Here is a 21,179-nt window from a genome sequence, read left to right as displayed (position 1 = left end):
AACGAAATGTCCTTTTTCCTTCAATCTTATTTTTCAAGGGAAATCGACAATTTGCACACCCCCCCCCTTTTCCCACCAGTCCAAGGAAACTGAATTGACATTTTCTTAATTCTCAAAATGTAAAATAACGTTCTTTATCATGTTTATACTAAAATCATACAATTTTCTGTTTAAAGATAGAAAATACAATTTAGATTAATATTATAAAGGCTTTAAATAGAAATTGACTATGGTTTCAGATTTATCTTAATGTTTTATAGCCTACTTTATATTATGTCAACTGCATAACTGAAACGTTCTTGCTTGCTATGACATAAATTCCAGGTTTTTATTATAAATTATAAGAGGTAAATTTAGAAAATGTTTGTAGTGTCAAAATAAATTAGCATATATATATCAGTATCATCAAAGTTTTATAGAAAAAGTACATAGTTTAAGATGGTGAAGTATAAATGGTATCAACAATGTCCCAACGTCAACTATTTAATAATTGACAAAATTATGTTATGTAGTTGACATTTTATTATGTGACCGGTTTTCTGGTCCGTTTTGTTCTGTTCAAGACCGATGGAATTTATTACAGAAGAATACAGAATGTCATGTGGCCCCGGACCTTGTTACCCAATAAGAGAAGCTCATTCTTAACCAATATGAAATAATTGATAGTATCATTATGTGACAAACAGAAAAAGTCAAAATCGTATCTTGAACACTTTAATTACAGAAGTAATGATCAGTGATAGGAAGAGTAAAAAAATATCTTAAGAAATTCATGGTAAAAGACATCATTAATCATTATGAAATCAGCACAAATTCTATTATCTTAAGGTGCATTTAAAATTATCTTCCCAGTTTCATTAAGACTGCATGTTTTAGATTTTGTTCATATAAATTATCAAGAGTTCATAATTTCGAATATTTAAAATTGGATTGATTTGATAATACCCCCTCCCCCTACAAATTTCTATCTAGAAATGTAAACGGATTTTGAAAACGATTATATACATTACAATAAGTGGATTATATAAAGAAATCTAAACTTTCACTTAAATTGAACAGAGACCAGGTTAATCATACATGTAAGAGTGAAATGAATTCCAACAGTATAAAACTGCTATATACATATGTCAACTTAATCTTGAACCCTAGAACCTGTGGAAAATGTATATCCGGAAGGAGGGGTTTAACTAGAGAGTGATAATATTTTACACGATATCTAAAAAAGTTGGTCCCTTTTGAATTTCATTAATACCACAGCTAAGGTTGAACTGAATTAAATATTTACCAATTCAGAACTCAACATTGGTATTCACTATATATTACTTAATAAATGTAGGCCTAGATTCGCCGTTTTGCACGGCCCCTTACACAGTCCGGTAACCTGGCAATGATCTTGCTTTTACTACTGTGCCAGTTATTTAACCATTATAACATTGCGGTTTCTCGCGGAATGAATGGCTTTTGTTAATATATTGATAATTTTATAAAATATTGTAAAATAAGATGAAAAATAATTAATTTTTTAAAGTATTGAAAAAGTGGACAATGAGTGCATAATTCCACCACATTATTTAAACATTAAAAATAACAGAGTCAGTAACTATAGGAGAGAACAAATTCACCGCGCTCCGGCGTTGTTAAGGGAGTGCATTATAATTATACAGTCTATATATTTCCAAAACAAATGTTTATTATTTGGTGAAGAAATTAATTTTCAAAAGTTGTTAATTAAATGTGTTTTAACATAGATAAAAGTATATAAATTCGTGATATTTAATTCTTTTTTCTTCTTTTTCAAATTCTAAATTTTAACGGGACACAAATTTTAAACAATTTTTGGATTCAACCTTTTTTAATTTTTAAGAAAAGATTACAAGTTGCCTTACATCAGAGACATTATCTGTATTATATGTCTCTGCTTACATCATAAATTAATTGAAATAACCAGTAAAAATAACTTACTTTGACCCTGCCTAGATATCTCTTCCGTATGTTGTTCTTCGTCTTCTCTGTTGTTGCCGTCGTCCGACATTTTATTTCGATAAGAACCGTCTCCTCTAATGCACAACTTCAAATGATCAACATTGAAATAAGAGCAGGGATGTATACATGTTCCCGATAAGAACGAGCAGTTCTTTATCTAAATAAATCTGGATCTCTATGTGACGTCGCTTAAACTAACAATAGTGTCCTGTTTTCTAACAGATTTCCCTTAGCTGGGACCATGGAGTTTATCAGAAAAGAATATTTATCATTTCAATTAAGGGCCTTTGATGGACAGCATGACATGTACACATAAAACAAAACATTGCGAATTATATGAGTAGGAAACTTAATCGTTATTTCACATTGCTTAATATTAAATTAGCATCCCCGAGGATAGCAATTCGATCAGAGGAAAATGATACTAATATAAAGAGACCGACATGTTTATCACCCACTTGATATCGCCCTCCGATGAACCAGGCACTTGCTCCAAACAGACCATACGATTCATGAATTGAATGAATGAATGAATATTTTATTTGCGAAAGCATAAATAACATGCTATGGCAATACATAAACAAGTATATACAATGTGACAAAACAACAGATAACAGAGAACAATACATAATATAATTAAAACCCAATTGTTCAGAGAATAATTGAAGGTCTTTCCACCACTAACAATATCTTTTGATATGAAAACATTTATATTCAGTTAAAAAATCAATTCCTATGGCTTTATGATGTAAAAATATGAATTTAGGGCAAAGGTCAAAATCTAGAACGTCGAATTTGATTATGACCTGGACCTCAATTTCAAGGTCGTAAACCAAGGTCCTCAAATCAAAAGACCCTAGGTCTATAATATGTATGGATAATGATTTACATCACTCTACGTATTATTCTAAATATAAAAGTGGAGAAAACTCCCATTTACGGTCAACGTACCCTCGCAATCAAAATTTTAGTGTTACGACATGTCGCAACTAACAATTTAATAAAAATAATTTGTCGATATCTTTTAAGGTTTTTGAAAATAAGTGGAAATAAGCTAAAATCAAAATTAAGAATAGATTTTGCTTGAAAATGAAAAAGTTTAAAATTATTTGGCCAAAAAACAATAATATTTTGGGAAATATTCTTGTTTCACAGTTGTTTAGGCTGGAAATACAAGACGTACGAAGTGGTATTCATTTTCAACACAACCCATATTGCAGCATTCACATAGACGCACATGTCTAGAAATATTTTTATATCTCCCTAATTCCAAATTCAGTTTTAAAGTACCACTTCTCAATTTTGTAAGTAAGTTACTATTAAAAAAAATCCAAATAGTTCTCTCGGTTACAAAGTCTGTTTTCAGGTGTTTATAAATACACAGTTTTTCACAATCATTTATTGATGCATACCAAGTTTGTAAATACGGGTCCTTTATACGAGTTTTTATAACATCTAACTGAATATTTACATAATTTTGTGCAGTCAAGGCCAAACATAGTTCATACCAAGATTAAACAATAAATCACGAACACTAGACGCCCAGTTCTTTTAACTATAGTTTGCACCAACTTATTTTTCGCAGTTATAGTTATTTTCGATTTCACGTAGCTTTTTTCTTTACAACATTTACTGAAAATAGTACAATACATAATATAGCTATAAAAATCTGAACAAATAAAGCACTTTTGAGTCCAGAGCTCCAGATAAGCTGCGTATAAATTTGCGTGATCACGCAATAAAAATAATTAAAAATCCAATGCAATTGCTCATTGCAGGGTTCAATAACCCAATCAATTCAAAGGAAAACCCAATTATATGCTAAAGCCATGAGTTTTCAATGCTTTTATTCTTTACCGTTTGAGTTATTTACCCTTATCTGTTTTCAGTCGTCGCGTAAATCTATATTTATTATATTTATAATTGGAAATGTCCTTTCGTTCTTAAAATAGAGCCCTGCGTCAAGTAGCTGAATTGGGTCCTGTTGGAATTTTCCTTTGCTCAAAGGTACACGTGTTTATGAAAACATTTCAATATTCTCGGCGTTTATCCAATTAGCGTGTGTCATCGTGTCATATTCTATTCGAATTTCTCGGGATTTATCATTACATACAATGAATTAAAACGAAAGTTAATGTCCGGTAAAAATATTGAATAGAAGCATGTTTTCAGCTTCTTTTGAATAGCTGAGGGAAATTTATGATTATAACAAGACTCATCTAGTGTTTTTAGGAAGTGCCATCAAATTCACGGGCGTACGTGTTTGCGTACATTAACGAGAAGTTGACATTGCTAATAACGTCCCAGAAAATAATAAATTGCCTAGCCAAACGTCATAAGTATTTGGACTAATAACGGGGTTTCGTCAAAAACTAAATCAGTTGGAAAAAGTGAAAGGCCAAATCAATTATGACATGATATGTAGTTGGAATGCATCAGAAACCAAAAGTTCTAATAAGGGACAACTTAACCTAGATTTATGTAAATTGAATTAAACAAAAACATTCATTGACAAGTGTAATTTTAGTTTACATACTTTTTTTTTCATTTTAGTTGAGTGAATACACATATTCGTTTTTTATAGTTTATATAAATTGTGAGAAAATACAAAACTGTCAGAACGTTTGAAACGGGACACAATTTAAACGTACAATTGCTCGTCAGTGAATGAAACAGCTAGCACACATATATATATATTCAAAGAAAGAAACATATTTAAGATGAAATAAAAATATCTGGGGTTGATATTGCCTGAATATTCATTATTGTGTTGATGAAAAACCCCAATACATTAAGGAGCGTGGTTGTAAAAAAAAACAATTTGATATGTGCTTGAGGGGTGAATTGGAATTGATGATGCAATTCAAAAACTTTATCACCCAATTACATAAGAAAATGGTGGGTAAAAACCCCACTTCGTGAATTCTTATATGGAGCTCTGCTTTGACTTAATTGCTAATAATTATTTAGTCAGCACACAACGCCAATGATCTTAAATAAAGACTGATTCCAAGTCCATCATTTTCTGATAGGGGGTTCACCGTCTCTTCTAGTTGTCTATAACGTTCTTGTGATATGGGACACGCTATCTGTGGTACAACAATAGCTTCTTGGTCATTTTCAGGTAGGGGACCATTCCAGTCAATACCGTAATTATCAACATCATCGTTCAACATATCGTTGGAAAACAAATCGTCTATTCCACGGTGTCCCTGGCCGACTTGCTGAAGAACGGTCCTAACAAAAAGTTGCATCGGAGTTTGTCCATGTTCGGAACCTAGCCGGTGGTTATTCCACCCTTCCTTGAACACCCCTAAAGCAGCCTGGATACGAGGTTTATACACATACTGTAAGCACCATAACTGAATTTCACTGGTCATATCAAGGTATCCACTTCTTTCAAGGAAATAAAAAAGATGATAAAAAACGTGAGTACAACTGTTAAACATATCCCTCCATAATCTTTCTATCCTCTGGTTGTGAACGCTCTTACCAGTTATCACTGATCCCCTGTTTGGGCCTCTTTGAGCAATCATAAAAGCTGCTATGTCTATGTTTTCTAAACCGTGGTCTGTTCGTATTCTAGATGGTATCCCAAACTCATGGCATGCGTCTGCAAACGGAATAAACGCTGTTGATGCTTTATTGTCAAGAGCAAGACGCAAGAAAACGATCGCCCGACTAAATCCATCAATTCCGCCGTGAATCACCATGCCCCATCTATAAAACCAAATATAAATAATCATTATAAACGAATTAGCAGTTTAATGAAACTTTGGATTAATACAATGTCGTTTTTATTATAACTATTTAGAACAAAGTGCTTTGAATTTTTACAATTTCGTAACTTAAAATGATGCCCTAGCAATATCATAACTGACAGATAGTTGTATTGAAGACATATTAATTTTTCGACTTCATAGGCTTTAAGTCGCTTTATTTGTTTACTATAACAGATCACTCTTCAATGTCCTTTTAGCCGATCGTGGTCACAGTCACATTGAAGCGTTTAGAATTTAGGTGTCCAATAATGACACAAGATAGCGCTATAAATTTAACGATGCTTTAATACACGACTATATAATATGGAATATTTCACCTAATTTTAATTAAAAACTGGTATAAATATTACACGAAAAACAAAGACAAAAGAGAAGTCTTAGTTGACAAAAAAAAGTAAAATCACAAAAATACTGAACTGAGAGGAAAATCTAATCAGAAAGTCAATAATCACATGGCAAAATCAACAAAACACATCAAAAACGAATGGACAAGAAGCATGAGAAGTGTCATATTCCTGATATGACAAATAACTTTTGGTTACTGTGAAATTCAAATCGAATCTGGATTAGTTTATTTATATTTCAAGTTAAATATACATTTACGTTTATAGTATTTTAACTGCTCAATGGGCAAGCTACGTGATAGAAGTGGCTGGTAGTCCGACAAGTTGATAAGGAAATAGTTCATAGCTTCTACATCTATTCGACAGCCACTGTGTCTAGAACCGTTAGATTTTGTAAAAATTCTGAAAAGCCGATACTACTGTACACGTTACATAATCAGTCAATCAATCAATCGATTAATATGCAACAATATAACAGATTGTAATAAATCTGACAGTATATCTGGTAACACGTTCATGTATTACTTAACCGTATTGTTTGCAAAATACACATAAAACAAGAAAGGTTCATGGATCGCTTACCTCTCGGCTATTAAGATATTTACGAAAAAAATATTGAGTACTTTAAGTGTATAAAACGCATCTTAAGTACATTTTTATGATTTTATACATTCATATTACATATATGATTTTCATATATGTTATTTACCTTATAAGTTTATGGTTGCCATCAATGTGCCATAGAGCATTTGGTCCTGACACCCTATATGATCGCCTTCGAATAATTCTGCACCACCTCATTGCCACTCCAGCTTCGTCAACACGAATTAGTGACTCGGCTATCCGTTCTCTCTGAACAAATATTCCCTCTGATTTTAAAATTCCCTGGACAATTCGCTGTCCAATAGAACTATTAAATTTGGTGACTCTTCTAACATTTTCATCCAAATCATCGTCCGAAATATCAGCGTATTTCCTCCGCAGGCTAATCCTGTATGAACTTAAGAAAAAAAAAAACGACAGTTATCACTACTGAATGCAAGAATTAATAACTAATTAGACGTATTGTAATGTATGCATCACATCTCCCCTGTGTTCTCTCTTATTTTAGAAGATATTTCTTTCTTCCGTCATTTTATAACATAAAGGAAATTTAAAAATAAAATTAAAGTTATACGCATTTGCACTCAGTTTTTATAGATTGTGTGAAAGTTAAATGCAATTTCTGAAGGTAATGGAGAAATACAATATCAAGTTGCCAGTAGCCTCGACACTTTTTGACCATTCACATTGACAACGTCCTGAATTATTTCCCTTGATGTGCGTTTACACCCCCCTCTTAATGTGTCTTTCCTCCACAGAAAGTGGTATTTCTATTGATGTGTAATTTTTGCAGACCTCTCATTGTGTGTCCTTTTTCTGCTTTTTCTGTTTTATACCTTTGGAAGTCTATATAAAGATTTTAACATTGTTATCTTTTACATTTTTTTTTTATCATTTTAATTTACTCGTCAGTCTCACCAGTCTTTGTTACTTTATATTTCCTTTTATTCTTGCGTTTCCTTACATGCATACAATTTCTTATTCTTATTAATTCGCCTGTTGTCGAAAACTGACCTCCAGGTCAGGGCAGGCTATGGACGGAAAAATCTGAGCGTGTTTCGATCAAGTGGTGAAAAATTTGGAACTTAAAGACTATATATACCTCAATCTTCTTTTGATACTTGAGACCGACACATGAAGAAGGCTTGCCATAGTTTTCATGGAAAATCCCATTTCTGTTAAAAATTCTAGTTGTTCTCTGGAAATGAGATATCTAGGTCGTCCAATATCTCCAAATTTAGCCAGTCTTATACCGATATGCTCCTGCTGCGAACTGTAAACAGACAAGGCAAAAGTATTTTTTTTAACAGTTCAACAATATACCATTTGCGGGATTCCGTCTTGATTCTAGTAATAACTCTTTAACTCTTTTATAAGAGCAATTCCTCTAGAGCAGACTGACAGTGTATGAGCAGAACAGTATCATTTTTCCATCATATAGTTGTTATAATATACTTTTATTTTTGGCATTGTGTACAAGTTATCATTTTGTACAAATTATAATTTGTATTTTGACAAAAAGTGCTTGTACAAATTACAATTTGTACAAACTAAGGCTTAATTTCACTTATAACTTGTACAATAATTTATCATATGGATATTGTGATAAAAAAGTGTTGATACCCACTATAAAAAAAATTCAATGCTATCTTTAAAGTCATATTGATTCATTCCTATTGCTTTCAGGTTATTAATTGAACTCCTGTTCACTGTTCTTTCACTTGGTCATTAACACAAGTAAAAGTTAAGGTGTTAAAAAATGAAATTATAATTGATTGATTGTTGGTTGCTTAACATCAAGTGGCAAAATATGTCATGCATGTTCATGATGATGTATCAATTACACATACTATGCATTAAAACGCGATAATAATTACTGATAAAAAAAATCGTTTACTTTACATGAGAATTTTATGATTTTCAAGCCTAACATGTATATAACAGTTACGCGTGTATAGCCAACGGCCCTCTCATGAATAAAAATCCTACTATTTTAAAATTGATTGTAACTTAAACTGAAATGTTTATTGCTTGTGAGTATTTTTACTCTTCAGTTTTCAGTTTTAATTTTTTTAATTTTTATTTGGTGAAAACAGTCGCGGAGATTTCGTTTCTTTTCTTTTTATTTGTTTTTAAGCAGCAAAACCCGTAAAAACTGACATATTTGTTATTCACATGGTCGGACATGTCATTTTCTTGACAATTAAGTACACATCCGGTTATTTCGGTATGTTCCGTAATTACGATCATGACGAGGTTCCAAAATTTGATCGGAACCCATGCATCCATGGCCGAGTTCATTTGAAACTCTCGAGTTTAATCAACTTACTCGGGTTTCAACAATACGATTTTATTTGAACCACTTGAGTTAACCCCCACGTACTCTGGTTCCAACCCTCACCGAGCCAGGGTTAAAATCGAGAAACAATTGAATGACATTCAAACCAATTACAGTGAGTTGACTATAGGTGTTACTGTAAAACTTTACCTATAGCTCAACCTGTTTTTAAAATTGACAACACAATAGGGACATTTAAATTGACCAGTTGGTATTGTTAGATTTAAATCTACCTTGATGCTACCTGTAAAGATTTTTATTCACCTAACCCAAAGTTTCAGCATGCTTTTTTTCCAGAACTTTTTCTTTCGGCCCATAAGACATGTCGAGTTAAAAGTCATATGAAACGAGTGAGTGGTGAAAAATAATGTTTATCCAATTCTTGAACCAATGCATGTATATATCATAAACTTAGTCCTCTGTGCACGATTTTATCATTTTTTACGCAAAGATATGGTATAATCGTATTTTTTTTTCTCTCTGTCTGTTATGATTTAACAAATATGGCTGCTCATTAAATGCCGTGTTTTGAAGCCGAAGTTTACCGATTGTCACCTTATAGTAAATAAATAACAAAAAGCATGGGTAATGAGCACGTGTTTAACATGTACAATCAGATAGTTGTTTATTTTAATGACAGATCCATGCGTATTGCGATCACCGGATTTTTACGAGGAGGGTTACGCTCATGTCACTATGCATACGGAAAATATTTCGGCGAATTGCTTCCTGGAAGCAAGCAATTAAAAATAAGTAAACTTCTTCTAAATGTGGACAAATTAAAAAAATTTCCTCAGAAAAAAGTATATGTACATAAGTTGTATAATGAAAACTATCCATTTAGTTATAAAAAACATATGCATCATTTTTTTTTAATTTGAGGTTTCTTATGACTTTAAGAAATGTATAACGTTACGCCATGAGTTATCGTTCCTGACGTTATCGAATAACGTTCACACATATAAGCTAATGCAGCGGGTTTTGTGCGGCATTTTTAACGGTAACTTTCCCTACATGCAGAGTGCCGAGAGTTTTGATGTCATACGTAGCGGTTATTTGACATAGATTGTTTTATCGTTTTCCGGCAATCATTCTGCTCATTGTTAATCTTTAAAAAGTATTACTTTACTTTTTAAATATTCTGTTTCTTTGATACTTAAGCATCTGCACGCTTTATCTTAGACTTGCTATATGTCCCTTCCTAATTATTATTATTTTTTTCAATTTTGCCCCTTTAATAATTTTACTGCTATAACTAGGAGATTACAATTATACTGACATCTGCAGGAGGAAGGGCAATCAGTAGGCTGGCACTTATCAGTTTACATATAAATTAGTAAGAGAGAAATATTAGAAAGGGAATTGTAGCAAGTCTAGCTTATCTATATATGTTCTTATGCATAAGTTAACAGACACAGTTTTATCACTTTATTTTTATTCTTGGTATAGATATAGGAAGATGTGGTGTGAGTGCCAATGAGACAACTCTGCATCCAAATAACAATTTATAAAAGTAAACCTTGGTTTATTTTTGCAATAAGTACTTATTCATGTATTCACGCCGTATCCCCATGAAATTTTGTTTTGAAAGTAGAAATCTAATTTATAGAAGCTTAGGATGATGTGTGAAAAAAACGGGGAATTTTACAATTATTAATTCGTTTTAAAATGGTCATCAAAAACATCGCTCGGACAAAACTGAAATTTATTTGGATGAGAATACGGATATAATTAGGGGGAAAAGCACAATACAAGCAGACGTTGAAAATCGTACAGAAAATTGTTTGTTTGTATGGAATGTAAAAAAGTGGTTATTTAACCGAATAACTTTTCCTGTGTTCCTTGTGTAAACAGTCTCTGAAATTCATTGGTCTGTACAGAGTAAATTCGATATAATAGTTTTGGAAATATTTTAAAATACAGTGCCAGCTTTGTAATCGTATAAACCACGTCTACTCAGGATGGACAGCAACATATATAGGGTTAACTCGGCTAATTATTTAGGACTACAGTAGTTTTGCTTCAGCTTTAAAACTATGTACCTGGTGTTACTACTCATATTATAGGTGCGCATATCGTCTGGAGTTTCTTTTTTGTTTCATGACAGGTTGCTGGATTAGGCATTTTGATAAATACAAAGGCACACAGGGTACAGACTCCGGCTTACATATGATACAGGTTGAATTTCAAGCTGGAACTTTTAAATTTCGCAGTTGTTTTACTTATATAAAGAATGCATATATGATCTCAAGATTTGTTATGTAAATAATTTTTCACAAATGACAGAATGTTGAAATTTTTGAAATTTGGCATACAGTTCGCTAACCCGAATAATTCAGTCCCTCCCCGTAATCGATCTCTCCCACTTACTTAATGTAGTAAGCGGAATATAACGACTGAATTATTCGGGTTAACAGTTTGCAAGGTTTGTCCGACTTGCTGAGCAAACCAGTAACACATTTACACCACGCAGAGTACACTATACTACATGTATTGTATGTGCCAAGTCAAGAATATGACAGCTGTTTATCATTCTTTTGATGTTTTTAGCTTTTGATTTCGTCATTTGATAAGGGATTTTTTCGTTTTGAATTTTTCTTGGAGTTTTGTTATTTTATTTTTTGGAATGTGTATTTTATCATGATCATTATTTTTCCTCATAATTTTTTATATAATTTTCACAAATAACAGAATGTTTAATCTTTTTTGACTGGTGCATCAAATGTGTCTTTTATAAACAACTGTTTTCAAAATTGTATTGTATCGTCCCGAACATGCATGAACTATTTGCCACTGAACGTTAAACAACCATCAAACCGAGGAAATAAAAAACTGTTAAATGAATCAAATTTTTTAAAATACTCTATTTCTGCATCACAGGATGCAGTGATGATACCACCATTGTCTAATATGATGCAGTTAAAAAATCAGTAATTCGGATGAATCTCACGTGAAATGTTTCATTTAATTTTCACGTTAACTTAACAAAAATCTGAAGGTATTTTTTATCGTTTTAATCAAATTTTATATTACGTAAATAATTTTATTTCAAATATTTACGTGAATTTAACGTGTACAAAATTCCGGTGATTCATGCATGAACTATAATCATAAGATTCACATGGAACCTGTTCATGCAAGTTTCAAGTATATGCTCGTTTCATATGAGTGAAATTCCATGTGCAGGACGAAATAAAATTATATCTGATTCATTAGAATTTTATATTGCATTACTATGAACTTTACGACAGGGGAAATGAAATAAAATATACTCATTCAGATCCCGACACATATTTTGTTCTCCATTTCTCTGAGAAGAAATAACGTTATATTCCGTACACTATAACGTCACACGTTTTTGGTCAAATTCTAGGTCTATCGATCAACTTTGAAGCCATTTATTTGAAAAACAAGGATGGTGACATATGAGTTTCTATACGTGTATGGATTCACTATGCAATCCTGGATATTATGTTAGTTTTTTGTTTTTCTCCGTATATAAGAAAATAGCCATCCATTGGAAAATCTAACTTGAAAGGTAAGCCGAAAAAAGGCATTTCCCTTTATACCCAAGTGTCGCCAAAATTGACGTTTTCCTTAACTCGAATAATTCAAGCCCTTCCGTGTCCGATTTTCTCCCACACGAGGAGATGTAGCCTTCGTAGATCAGCGCAATATAACGACTGAATTATTCGGGTTACGTTTTCCTATGAAAATTACAAAAAAAACAAAAATGGTGACCCCCATTTTTATTACATATTCCGATGTAACTCGATTCAAAGTACACGTATGCCTAAAATTTGGAAATCGGGAGATATGCCATTCGGTATCGTGTTACCTTAACTGCACAATGCGAAAATAGTATGCACAGACTATTGATTTTCACGTCGATCGTAGTCAATTTCACGTGAAAAGGCGGAGCTTAGTTGCTTTGACAGAGAAGTGGGTTGAATTCATTAGCCTGATAGTTAATTAACTATTACAATTGAACAACAAGGGGGGAAAATAAAATGTCATTGTTGTCATTTTTCTGAAATGTTAAGAGACTTAAAAATAAAGTAGTTTCAACGTTTATGTTTTTTGTTTACTTTTACTTCTGCTTACTGCCGTTGAAGCCAAAATTGTTTGAATACTTTAGAAGTCATTTGTTACAGATAGACTATTTTTTAAGTTAGTATTATGGAAAATGTTAATAAGAATGAAATGGAAGGGGTATGGAGTAAATCTTGTTTAGGCAAAATCAAAAACAATACCGGACGATTAAAGCTATGACACGATGCCTTTTTGGTACTGCTTCATCTTACAGTCAAACTGAGTTCATAACTTCAACAATGAGCAAAATATAGGTTCCTCATAGCAAGTTTAAGTATACTACAAGCTTAGGCAGAATTCTACTTGTTTCACTAGTTAATAATGATTTATATCAGATAGAGTTTAAGTCAATCATATCACCTCAAAACACGTCCTTTTGAATCTATTTACTTGTAACTCTCTCTAACAGTCAAGTTGACAAAATAAAATTTCTTTAAGTCAGGATATATATATATATATATATATATATATATATATATATAAACGAGTCTAAATTGAAAACTACGTTCAAACCTATGACTGCGTTGGATAAAAACCGCAGTTTTTATACGTGTGCATGTCAAACAAATTTCGTTGTAGAAGGGTCTAAAAACAGCACAAACAACATTTTCCAAAAGACCAAAAGAGTGAAAAAGTATATTTAAACAAAACGCATTTGACTAACAGGTCGAACAACTGATGTTCTTTAACCCTGCTGACTGCCATTGTGTTATATGGAATCAATTATCGCAAAATAAAAGTTAAAGTTTTAACGTAATACTAATAAATACGTTATTTTAAAGATATGACAAAAGATATAAATGAATTCAATACGGGAAAAAAAGTAAATAGTCACAAAACTTTGTTAAATGAGATATTCGTGCTGCAACTAGTTTTGTACTTAGGTCCACTCGATTTCATTACATGTATCGAATCAGGATTAGTTAAAAAAAAAAAAAGAAGTCAACTTTTTCCCATATTTAAATTAATATTGCAACGTTTTGGTTGGTCGCAAAAAATGTTGCTTATAATGATAGTATTATTTAGGCTTCAAAATAAACAGCACGAAATAATTTAATGTAATAAAATTCAATCTTTAACAAATATTGAAAATATTTTTGATTTATTAATTCAAATCTAATAACAGTATGATAATTTAATATTGTATCAGTATTTTTAGTATTGAGTTTGTGCTATATATTTTTTGTTTTTATTACGTTTTAGGACATTCTAACCTTTAGGACTATCCTAAGACACCTATTTGTATATCCTAACTTTAGGACCAAATTTAGGACATATCTTATTTTAGGAGACTTTCGTTAACCTGACTTAGGGCTAAGACGTGTCCTAAGACCATCCTAAGACATGTCCTAGTCATAGGACAGCTTCGTTGACACGGCCCCAGATGTTTAGCACTTCAGTACTTTGATTTTATATATCAAACAATTACGATACACAATATAAAAGAAAAGGAACAAGAAAAAGAAAAACATCTGAAGAAAACATGAAATATAAATTGAGTGAATAATACATGTAGTCACGTAAACCTGTATGTTTAGTGTTTATTGACCATGCACCAGAAGCAGCTTTACATCAATTATAAACATAATTTTTTTAGTCAAGGTCTTCCTGTGGCTGATGAGTATGAATAACTAGTATTGTTGCTCATATGCAGGAGTCACCAAGGGCAGGTGCTTAAAGGAAATCAAAGTTAATACATAGAAATATGGATACTTAAACACTTTACAAACAAATAATTTGACAAATAAAAGTGTTTTTTTTTTAAATAGTCTAATAAGATATTATAATCAGCAATCTGATTCACAACTACAAAAAAATCTAATCTGGAGCTGTGGAAAGTAAACTGATATTTTTATGCCCCATTTATAGGCATTGTGTTTTCTGGCATGTGGGTTCGTTTGTCCGGTCGTCCGTTCGTCCGTCCGTCTGGCCCATAGTCACAGATTACTCTGACTTCCAACGTTGGACGTCAGAGTAATAGCGGACTATTGTCCAGCCTGTCTGGAAAAACAGCCGTTGGACGTCAGAGTAATCTCGGACTACTATCCCGCTTCAGGTTAAAGTTTTTGGTCGCGGTAGTTTTTGGTGATTCCAATGAAAATGAAACTTCATACACTTGTTCCCTCTGATATGACTTTCTAATTGACAGCTTGTGATCATGGTGATAAATATAAAGATATAAGGCAAATTTTTCCCCAATCTTTATATGGCATGTATGGTTTAGATTAAAAAGATTCATATATTTATCTTTTTTTCATTTTCTAAACTTTTGAATCTACAAAATGTTACTGAGTGTAATTATTTATACAAATTGATTAGAGATGCATTAGAATTAAGAAACAGCTTTTATAATTGTGAGTGCAATTGTATTACTATATATATATACTGCATGTGAAACTTTGAAATGGTTTTTTTTTGTAACTGTTTTTATCATATCTTTTATAATTTTGTCGATTTTTCATTATGTTTGTTTTGTCTATGTATTTGCCATAACCAAAATTGTTTTTTGTTTGTTTTGCAAATAAAGATTATAAATATAAAATATATTATTGTATGATTTGTATTAATGGAGAACACTAATGTACTATGAGTTATCTTATAAAGGATCTAAGCTAATCTAGTAATGCCAACAAAAATAATATTTATAGTATTTATATACTAATGATTTACAGCGGCGTATTAAAAATTCTCATAAGGGGGGGGGGGGGGAATTGATTGTCCTAAGATGGGACCCGTTCGAGTCCTGCCTCACTGATGCCCTATATAACCAACCATTTTTTTCCACAAAAAAGGGGGTAATTTTTATATATAAAATATCTTATATGTAATATAAGATATCTTATCATATACTTAGACTAAATTACATATGAATATTGCTGATTGATAACAACACTAAATTAACGTAAACTCCATGCTATTTATTACAGCATAGGCTGCATTTAATATAGCATATGCTGTGTTAATTATAGCATATGCTGTATAAATTACAGCATATGCTATATATTATAGCCTAAGCGACATTATTTACAGCATAGGGTACATAAATTATAGCTTAAGCTGTAGTTTATATAGCATATGCTGTATTAATTGTAGCATATGCTGTATAAAATTACAGCATATGCTATATATTATAGCCTAAGCGACATTATTTACAGCATAGGGTACATAAATTATAGCTTAAACTGTAGTTTATATAGCATATGCTGTATTAATTGTAGCATATGCGAAATAATATACTTTTAATCCTTTCCGTACGCCATGTACCTTTCCGTAACGTTATCACATGGCATTCCGGTAATACTCGGTAAGTTCCGGAAAATACACCTCAATGCTACGTTTTCAGTGAAAAACATTTCAAAGAAGTATACAAAACAATTATTTGGATACTAGAAAGTATATTGTGTAAAATAATAATAATACAAAAAAAAATATTAATTAAATGCGGATGATTTTTAAAAGTTTCAAGCATAATTTAGAAAGTTACTTTAAAAAAAGTTGACCGTTTTCCAAATAGTGATCATTATGAATATTGTTGAATTATTTATTTTGTCGAACTGTCCATAGTAAAATATTTTTCTTCTCTGTTGAGGCATATGATATAAAGATTTCATATTGAATGCACTAAATCTGGGGTCCGACGTCCGTGAACTTTTAAATCTTTGAACTTCTATTTTGGAACCATGTATTAGGATCAATATATGAATCTGTTAAATTTTCCATTTTTTACACATATGATAAAAAGATCATAACATGTCATTTTTCATATCCAATGTATTATCAGCCCTCGGTCATGATCAATATTAGTTTTTCGAGCCATGCGGCTCTTGGACTGATATTGAACCTAGGGCTGCCATGATAATACATGCATGGGTTATTAATGAACTCGTGGAGGTCTTTAATGAATTATAAGTCCTCCTTCAACTATTACACAGTTTTAAATACAACTAAGATGCCTAATAAAATCAAAATATCACGAACCTTTTCATATTTTCTATACAGCGAATTAAACTCTGAAGGTCTTCCAACAGTCCATCACATTGGGGATATAAAGTGTTCATTCTTCCAACATTCCTCCAGAGGGCATTCAGTTGACTTATAGCTATTTCAATTACATCCATTGAAGTATCATCGCCGTTTAAAGCTCGCACATTGTCATTAACAATGGTTTGAGCGACACGGAGGAAACCATCAAAGTTCGCATCATATGCCATTCTATTAATATAATTAATATAATGAAATCTGTAACAAACGGTTAATTCAATATTATATGTCAGGTATTGTAATATTCTCGTGTGATTTTAGTTGTAGAACATGAAAGTACTGATGTTTCTTATCTTCAAATTTAGGGATGGTCAAGTTTTACGACATCTTGACAGGATACTTAATGCATGTTAAAATGATTAGATGTCATTAATCCGAGAGCAGAATGGACTTCTCAGCATGACCATCCCTCTGAGACATAATTAGCAAGGATTTACAATCTTTTTCACTAATTTATCTTAAAGTTATCAGTAAAAAGTTATATAGATCAATTAGGTAGTCACCCAATGGTTCACTTATTGTACCCAGATGTTAACATAGCAGAACATAAAAATACTGAACTCCGAGGAAAATTAAAAAAGAAAGTCATCACATGGCAAAATCAAATGATAAAACAAATTAATCGATCATATATGATTTATGCACAGATATAAGCAAACGTGACAAATTTTTTTAGCCCTCCCCTTTTTTTAAAACTAGCATTTTTTATCAGTTTCAATCATTTTCGTGTTATTCAGTATCATAGTTTATGAGATATGAAAATATTATTTTATAAAAAAGAGTGTGCCATATAAATCAAATCAAATATATTTTATTGCTAATCAAAGTGCCCACAAGGAGAAGAACAATCAAATCATGACATACAAATGATTACAGGTGATTCAATAGGATTAAGACGCAATGTTATAAAAAAAATATTTATTAAGGCAAGTAGATGAATACAACAAGCACAGTGTTTAATAATATAACTAGTTAAAGACAAAACAGCCTTTTCAGTTCTACCAGTGATCTTTCCTTCAATTTTATGTGAAGGTGTTTGATGAGCAAAATATGATGAAAAAAATTGGGGGTCACCGACTTAGTTTTGTCACTATAGCAACCTCAGTTTCGTGATTTCCCAAATATTTACATAATATGTGCTTGTTTTCTAAACTCTCAAAAAACCTTTACATCAAACCTACAAGCATAATTTTTGTTTCACGTTAAACAGTAGATTTGTGTCTATCCAATACAGTGTCAAGAGTTTAAGACTTTTATTGTTTTGATCTTTAGAAATATGATTTATTTCAGTCCCGCCAAAATAAAACGTAAAAATGAAAAACGTTTCGAGTATTAAAAAATATCTACCAATTATTTCTTCGTAAAAATTTCAAGAAGGTGCCATGTGTACTCTTAAAAATAAAGCAAAAAAAATGTATGTCACCGACCTTTCAAAAAAGTTATGAGTAACTTTCATTAATATTTTTTGTCGTTCGTTTTGAAGAAAATAGTTGTCTTTCTTCAGAAAATTGAATCTGACGTCATAATACAAATTTTCCTTTCTGGCGCACTATTTAAAGAAAATCCGAAATTGGACAGTTCGAAACCTACATTTAAATTTCTAAGAATAACAACTATATTCACTTACTTTATGTTCTGGTAATACAAGAGATAAAATGCATGTATCAGTATCAAATATTATGATGTTGTTGCTGCACATTATTAATCTTCAGAAACACCATCCATTGTTTCAAATAACCTTTCACGCCGCTTTTGTTAGGAAAGTCTGTTTTTTCCCTCTGCCCCTGATTAGCCAAATTATTGAAAATAAAAAAAGAAATGAAAGATGGCACTGTCTAACTTACAGACTTTATGACTATATTAGAATAGATGTCACGGTTGGGTTTTTTTTCTTGTCATTTTCAGAAGTTTGCCCTAACGCACTCATTCGCTACTGTTGACAGACGGACAGACATTATAAGCATGGACAGACTTCTTTATACCAATTTTTTTCCCGACTAAGACGAACGTATACAAATTATTCCATCTAGTTTGTGAATTCATTATGTCTGCGAAATATTTAAGATGAAAGGATGAATTATAATATATGAGTTAAAGTTTTTGATTCTAAAACATTATACGTCTATCATAAAATACAAACCCTTGTACTACTACCTCGTGTGTTTTGATTAAACGAGACAGTAAATATAAGATACAAAAAGTTTTTAATTCAAAAATTAATCTTTGAAAAAAAAAATCCGTTGAAAACTACAAAGTAAGATTTCTCCAACAGAATAAAATATTATGAATCTAAATTGCTCATTTTTGAAATTTAAACAAAGACAAGGTTGTTGCCGGCATTGAAAATCAAATTTTGTTATTAATCTTTCTGGTCATTGTAGCTTGGGGTTGCTAAACGGCGGAAACTATACAAAGCCTTTCTCAACATTTACGATACTCAAGGATTTGTATAGTAAATCCTTGCAATACTGATGTATGTTCAGTGTTTGGTATTTACATAGGAAAAGCATTATATCTCATAGAATTTAAATCAATTAATACGAATTGATGTGCAAAAAGGGGCGAACAATTAGTAGCCTACATGGAAATATACTATTTGCACAGTGCCCTCACGAAGTTTTCGTAGTCATGTCCCAAGTTTTTCAAAAACAAATTGTTCACGCTACTTTTTAAATATCTTGCTTAATTCTTCTCTGAAAATTCAATATCTCTCAAGTAGCCGTGAATTTTGTTTCATAATATTATATTAAGTGAAAATAGTGTCACTATTTAAGTACTCTGTTTTACTATATTTATAGAAGAAAACATCTAGAAAGATAGGCGGAAAATACCAAAGGGTTATTTAAACTCAGAAGTCGAAAACAAACCGCCAACGCCATTACTAAAAAAGAAAAAAAAGGCCAAAAAAACAAACAGACAAATTATTGTACACAAAACACAACATATAAACTAAAGGCTGAGCAACACGAACCCTACCAAAAACTTGGGGTGATCTCAGCTGCTCCGGAAGGGTAAATTGATTCAGCTGCACATGTTACACCCGTTAACATATATACATATTCATTCACACAAGAGAAATATTGAAATTTGAAAGTTACTTTTAATTTTGGTAGTTTTTAATGATTTTGGTGCTATGTCAAGACATCTGAAAACTCATTCTGCTCTGTTCTTTTTTATGACGGAAATGATTCTTTATTTCACACTACGCATCTGATCATTTTGATGTTTCTATTGGCCATAGAAAAAGTATTAGGAACAGAAATTTACAGAAAAACTAAAGAAGCCTTTGGATAAAAAAGTTAAAAGCCTTAAAAACTGAAGGACTCAACACAATGTATATGGACAATAATAAAAATATTTATATAAAAAAAGAAAAAAACGCAGCAAATAAACGTCATAGGAGTTATTATAACGTAATGTATCCAAACGATGTAATTGTTGTTTCAATATTGTAATTTATTCCAATGAAGAAGGCCGTAATGGCCGAAACGTATGGGAGTTTTGTTATAGTTTTTATTATATATATGTCTTGTAAAAATATGTACAAATTTGTTCTTTTTAATATTTAAATGTAATAGATACATATTTTTGTAATAGTCGAAGAATTCGTGATCGATATTCAAAGTTTGTATTTTAGTGTCAGCATTGACGGTGTTCAGTTTCACCTGTAAAGAATAGACATTATCTTCCGATGTTCAGACAGTTTTAAATCGATACAAATTGACCATGACTCGGTTCTCTCTTGGCTGTTGTAAAAAAGGAAAGCAATGTGAAATATAACAACAAGATGGTAGCACAGTGGTAATATCGATTCATCAAACTGGTTGTAGCTGTATATTGCCACTGCCATAAAAATGTTGTGTCATTGTAAGACAAAGAACATGATTGATTAGCAACAGAAAAGCAGGCAGAAAAGATGCAAATTACCGACATTTGACTACTATATTACATGTATGTTTCTGCTGTTTCGTTTGTACGGAAGCGCATTAGGGATAT

The 21,179-nt window shown here is 31.6% G+C and overlaps 1 protein-coding gene across 2 annotated transcripts in view; it reads right to left on the bottom strand.

Moving 5' to 3' along the window:
- The window catches only part of LOC143063580 (uncharacterized), a 43,095-nt gene extending 24,422 nt beyond the window's left edge, over nucleotides 1-18,673 (bottom strand). Inside the window, exons 1-4 of one of the 2 annotated variants that reach the window (XM_076235799.1) lie at nucleotides 17,121-18,673; nucleotides 7,815-7,985; nucleotides 6,819-7,109; nucleotides 1,963-5,703 (exon numbers count right to left, since the gene is read on the bottom strand). In XM_076235799.1, coding sequence (XP_076091914.1) covers nucleotides 1,963-2,032 — 70 coding nt within the window. In that variant the 5' untranslated portion in view covers nucleotides 2,033-5,703; nucleotides 6,819-7,109; nucleotides 7,815-7,985; nucleotides 17,121-18,673. The remainder of the gene's footprint in view (nucleotides 1-1,962; nucleotides 5,704-6,818; nucleotides 7,110-7,814; nucleotides 7,986-17,120) is intronic. The other variant, XM_076235800.1, reaches the window with a different exon arrangement.
- Between the last annotated feature and the right edge of the window lie 2,506 nt (nucleotides 18,674-21,179).

Source organism: Mytilus galloprovincialis, chromosome 2, assembly GCF_965363235.1.
Source record: "Mytilus galloprovincialis chromosome 2, xbMytGall1.hap1.1, whole genome shotgun sequence".
Taxonomy (NCBI): Eukaryota; Metazoa; Mollusca; class Bivalvia; order Mytilida; family Mytilidae; genus Mytilus; species Mytilus galloprovincialis.
Note: the sequence above shows the minus strand (reverse complement) of the source record. Positions and strands in the feature narration are given on the sequence as shown.